Source organism: Dendroctonus ponderosae, unplaced genomic scaffold, assembly GCF_020466585.1.
Source record: "Dendroctonus ponderosae isolate FM_Combo_2020 unplaced genomic scaffold, Dpon_F_20191213v2 Dpon_F_20191213_11, whole genome shotgun sequence".
NCBI classification, from domain to species: Eukaryota; Metazoa; Arthropoda; class Insecta; order Coleoptera; family Curculionidae; genus Dendroctonus; species Dendroctonus ponderosae.
The window spans coordinates 1,756,902-1,762,464 of record NW_026017213.1 but is presented as its reverse complement, the minus strand read 5'-3'; the positions used below and the strand labels follow the sequence as shown (position 1 = coordinate 1,762,464).

At 38.8% G+C, this 5,563-nt stretch overlaps 1 protein-coding gene across 3 annotated transcripts in view; it reads left to right on the top strand.

Moving 5' to 3' along the window:
* LOC109546392 (serine-protein kinase ATM) overlaps positions 1-4,434 on the top strand; it is a 34,736-nt gene extending 30,302 nt beyond the window's left edge. For all 3 annotated transcript variants that reach the window (XM_048662664.1, XM_048662665.1, XM_048662666.1), the window contains 4 exons: positions 536-915; positions 968-1,220; positions 1,279-1,572; positions 4,029-4,434. In XM_048662664.1, the coding sequence (XP_048518621.1) occupies positions 536-915; positions 968-1,220; positions 1,279-1,572; positions 4,029-4,201 (1,100 nt within the window). In that variant the 3' untranslated portion in view covers positions 4,202-4,434. The remainder of the gene's footprint in view (positions 1-535; positions 916-967; positions 1,221-1,278; positions 1,573-4,028) is intronic.
* The last annotated feature ends 1,129 nt before the right edge of the window (positions 4,435-5,563 follow it).

Here is a 5,563-nt window from a genome sequence, read left to right as displayed (position 1 = left end):
AGTTTTTATGTGTAGCGTTGTTGCTGCTTTAAGCCTTGGCATGCATTTGGAGTATTAATTTTGTCCATTATCGGACACAAAACGAATAAAATACTTCGAATATTTTACTAAGTTTTACTAAGTTAAGTAGAGACAGTAAATGACTGAAACCCAGGAATGAATTTGATTGGGAATTGAAACACAGTCAGGAAAGTATATACATATTCTTAATAAATGGCATTTAAAATCAATCTTAAAACAAGTAAAAAAGTGATCAACATTTTCCCAGCAACATATCTAAGTTACTGCGCGGGTGCATTGGGTTGGCGCACCAAGCCATTTGCGTAACACTGCGCCAACTCCTAAAAATTCACTGAGTTGCCCAGGCCTACCAATAGCGCTACTCCGTCGAACACAAACAGCAAAATGACTTCAAACGCACTTTTAAGGGGCCTTAACTAGTCGATCATATCAAAATTGGCAAATTACATCAAGAACATTGAGTTATTTAATAAAACTTGATTTATAGATGCGGAACCAAATCATATTTTTGCAGGTATATACAAGTTTGTCCCAAAGTACAAGACAGTGGGCGGAATTAATGCACCCAAACGCATCGAGTGTCTTGGAATGTCCGGTAAAACGTACCTGCAGCTGGTGAAGGGCCAGGACGACTTGCGGCAGGACGCTGTGATGCAGCAGGTGTTTCGAATCATGACCGATCTGCTGGCTTCGAACAAACAAACGAAAAGTTTGCATATACGCACGTACAAAGTGGTGCCGCTCTCGATGAGAAGCGGCATTTTGGAATGGGTTGCCAACAGTATGCCCATCGGCGATTATCTGTCTGGGAGCAGCGAGTTGGGCCTGATTGGGGCCCACAGGGAGTTCCGGCCTAAAGACGAGACGCCCAGTAGATGTAAAATGCTGTTTAAGGTAAAGTTGATCGGACGACGTTTCGGCCTATTAAAGCATCCACTGCTTGTAGGATTGCCACCGAAAGTCCAACGATGTGAAGCTGAGCACTTACCTGGAAATTTGCGAAGCAATCCAGCCAGTGTTTCACAAATTCTTCGAGACTCACTTTAGACAACCGTCGGTCTGGTACGAGCGACGAAGAGCTTACATTCACAGTGTGGCCACTACCAGCATGTGCGGATTCGTGCTGGGACTTGGAGATCGACACGTTAGCAACATTTTAATCGACAAACAAACCGCCGAAGTGATTCACATTGATTTCGGTTAGGACTTGGTGATTTCCCCTAAGATTTTGCGTTAATTTTCCTTGTTTTTCCTCAGGCATCGCCTTTGAGCAGGGCAAGTGCCTACCGACACCGGAACAAGTACCGTTCCGTCTAACCAGAGACATAGTGGATGGAATGGGCGTGTCGGGCATCGAAGGTCTTTTTCGCAAATCGTGCGAAAAAACCATGGAAGTGTTGCGGTCGAATGCGCAAATCATTCTCACGATTTTGGAGGTTTTGCTGTACGATCCGCTGTATTTTTGGACTGTATCGGCGGCCGAGGCCACCAAGCGCCAAACCGAAGCGCCCAATGAAACATACAAGTCCATAGCTGATGAGCTGGAAGAAGGTACAGATTTTTTTCATTTGTGAGTTTGCTCAATATTCTGAACGCAATTTGCATGCTTTTGAGCTGAAAGTTTATAGACATCCAAAGGCTAACCAGGACTGCGTTCTTTTTCAGTTTTTTTGAAAGTTCCAATCGCCTCGAAACAGTTCCTGAAACGTTTGAAAACATGCCGTGAGAACTATCTTTGACCAGTTGGTACATTCTTGCAAATCCTAACCTCCAAAGAGATAGAAGTCAAAATGTGCTCTAAACTTAAAACAAACTGTATCTGAGAAACTGCAGGAGAGCCTCTAAGTCGAGGGAAGATTTTTAGAGGGCGTCTCGCCAAATGTTATTAGCCAATTTAGCAAATTTTCTAACCTGAAAACTGGTAAAGCAAAACATTTATTAATTCTTGTACATTTTGATCTGTATCTCGGAAACGCTCGGCAATATTTCAATAAGGATTAGAACGTTTTCAAAAGAAATTAAAAGAAAGCCTTCCGCTGATCGTATGTTTTGTCAGAAATTTCTAACCTCCAAAGAGTACAAGCAAAAATAGGAAAATTTCTTTTATCTCGGAAACGGCGGAAAATGTCTAATCGGTCATAACAATCATTTTGAAAAAACTTTTCGAATGCCCACTTTTCATTCTTCTGGTTGGTAAAACTTTCAAAAGGGGAAAACTGTATTTTTTCAGATCAGTTTTATCAGAAATTCCTAACCTATAAAATGATAGAACGAAAAGTCCGAGCATCTCACATGTCGCAACCGGCAACCGGTGCAACCACAACAGAGGTTTATCAGAAATTCCCAACCTTTAAAGAAAAATCACCAGAAATAATCCGAATATTTTATATCTTGCAACGGTCGACAATATCCGATCACTCATGAGAGTTCTTTCTATTAATCGTCCAGAAAACTGATTTTTTTTCTTAAAGTTCCAGGAAATTTTCTGGCCTCTGAAGAGTTAAACACGAAACTTGATAAATTGTTTGCATTTTTCCTTGTAGCTCTCAAACGATCAGAACCAGCTCATCATTCGGACCTTTTTTCGAACCATTTTGCGCATTTGCTAGGATCGGAAATTCCCAAGCTCTTAGATGTAGAAGCAAAAATAATGGACACAGTTCATACGTCCGAAACGATTGAAATGATCTGACGAGCCGAAAGAACTATTTTGCTAGATTATTTTGAACACTTATCTATTTTAAAGTTGTTCGAAAAATCCTAACCTCTAAAGAGATGGAAGCAAAGATCTCATTCTTGGAAACGATCGAAAATCCCAATAAAGCCAAAATTTGATTCTTTTTCGAACATTTTCATCTGTATCTCGGAAACGATCGACGCTACTAAAATAGTCATCAGAATATTTTTGAACGAGCACATTATGAATTTATTTTGTCAGTTTAGTTTTATCAGAAATTCCTAACCTATAAAGTGATAGGGATCAAAAAAAATTGCATCTCACATGCAAACGGTCGAAAATATCCGTTTAGTCAATAGACTTATTTCGGTTGAGCGTCTAGAAAACTGATTTTTTTAAATTGAGCGATCATGAGAATTATTTTGATCGAGCGTTTCTAAGACTATCTTTTTCTTTTTAAGGTTGTACCAAATTTTCTAACCTTAAAAGTTGGAAAGCCAAAAATTGAGAAATTCTTGTACATTTTCATCTGTATCTCGGAAACGGTGGAGATTATTTGATTAATCATTAGAACATTTTCAATAGAGAATCTTACAAACCTTCCTTTGCTTTTCAGTTTTGTCAGAAATTTCTAACCTCTAAAGAGAAATAAGGAAAAATAATTAAAACAACTGATTTCTCGGAAATGGTCCTAGATATCCGATTGGTCATGATAATTATTTCGATAGAGCGTTTAGAAAGCTATTTTTTTCTTCGTATGGTTGAATCAAATTTTCTAACCTTAAAAGTGGCAAAGCAAAAAATTGATGAATTCTTGTACATTTTCATCTGTATCTCGGAAACGATCCACATTTTTTAATAATGATTATAACGTTTTTAATAGAGAATCTTGCGAATCTTAGAAGTTCTTAACCTCTAAAGAGACAGAAGCAATTGTTAAATAGTTGAAAGCGAGCCCAAATTAAGAGGTCTGTGTATATATAGTGCTTGTTGGCACAAATTTTACAGCTTTTAATATCAGTTTTGCTCTCAGTCTGGCGAAAAAACGTCTGTATTTTGAAGAACCGATGAAGTTTTCCATACGCTATCTTTTGCCGCGGGTGTTCATTAAAAACAGGCAATGGATTTAGAATATCGACCCAAAGTGGCCAAGATTTTAAGCAAAGTCATGCTCTCAGTAACAAATTTCAATCAAATAATTACGGCATTCTTATATGCTCAGCAGAATTTTGCAAAACTTACAAAAAACTGGAACGATTGCCTATTTTTTTTCTAAAAAGATTCGTTTTTCGTTTCTAAAAATGTTTTTTAAACACCTTTTTTTTGTCAGAGAACAAAAACGTCTCAGCTGAACGAACTCTACTGCGGCTTCAAGGGAAGCTGCAAGGGACAGAGCAGGGCAAACCAACCAGTATCGAGCAACAGGTTGGAGCCCTAATTCAGCAGGCAATGGATCCGGCCAACCTTTGTAGGCTTTATTTCGGCTGGCAACCGTATTTATAGTTTTTTTTGTGGATGTTTTTATACGTTTTTTTGCATTTTCTTCTTGTTATTTGATAAATTAAGCGAATTTTTATGGAATTAGCCAGGCACATTCATTGTGTGGGTGTGCCTGATAACTTCCCACAGTATCCGGCAATAATCGCAGGTTTGGCGGACCAGCAGCCGAATTTAGCCAGTGGAAGTTAACAGTTTTTCCATTGAACATGCCGATTGTTAATAAAGTGTTTTTCGTATTCTGCGGTCTGCTTTTAACGGCTGTGGCCAACAAAACCCTCAGCCGAGTGCGGCGGATAGTCGGAGGCGAGCCAGCCAATTTTCCACCGTACGACGATCCGGTGGTTTACGTGCGGTTTAACGGAAAATCGGCGAGAGTACAAGGAGTGAGGGAATTTCCTCATTATGTGTTCAAAGGCATCAAGTATGCCCATCCTCCAGTTGGCGCCGATCGGTTTTTGGTAAGTCCCTGAGAAAGTAAGCACGAAATAAAATTTCTGGGATTTTTGGTAGCGCCCTAAAGAGAAACTCCTGGACGGAAATGTGCGGGCTTCGCTGTTCCCTAAGCCCTGCATCCAGCCGGTTCCGGGAAAAGATACGATTGTAGGGTCGGAGGATTGTCTGGCGTTGAATATTTTTACGCCGGATTTGCCCACAGGCACTGAAGGTTAGTAGGAAATTTTCTCGCAAAAAATACTTTTCTTCAAAAAATGCCCTCCTTGAATTACGTTTGTTGTTTAGGCCTGCCTGTTATCGTGTGGATTCACGGCGGAGGGTTCCGATATGGATCAGCCTCCCAATACGGGGTGAGTAACTGAAACAACATCCACGATATACAGAGTCAAAATCAATTCCTGGGCTTCAGTCCTTTATTGTCTATTTATCAATTAAAATACGTTTCGGTGTTTTCCACCATCGTCAGTTTCTCTAAAATAAAAGATAGTAAGAAAACGTTTTCATTAATTCAAAAAACAATCACAGTTCGTCAACAGCTTCATCATATCACACACTAAAATACATCACAATTGCAACACTTTTAAACATTCTAAGATTAATTAGGCCTAACAGATGATTAGTCAGGACAATTAATTCTGGGAAGAGACTAGAATTCTTTGTTCAAATACTCAATTATTTTTACTTACATGTGTAGCGTTGTTGCTACTTTAAGCCTTGGCATATATTTGGAGTATTAATTTTGTCCATTTTGCACACAAAGCGAAATACTGTTTATATTGATTTCTTTTACTTTCAGCTATTTTTCTTTGTATTCTAAGAATATTACTTTTGGTTTGCAAAATTCTTCAATATACCGGGTGTTAGTTAATATTCTATGTTTATTTCATTTAATTAATGTATGATATACTGAGC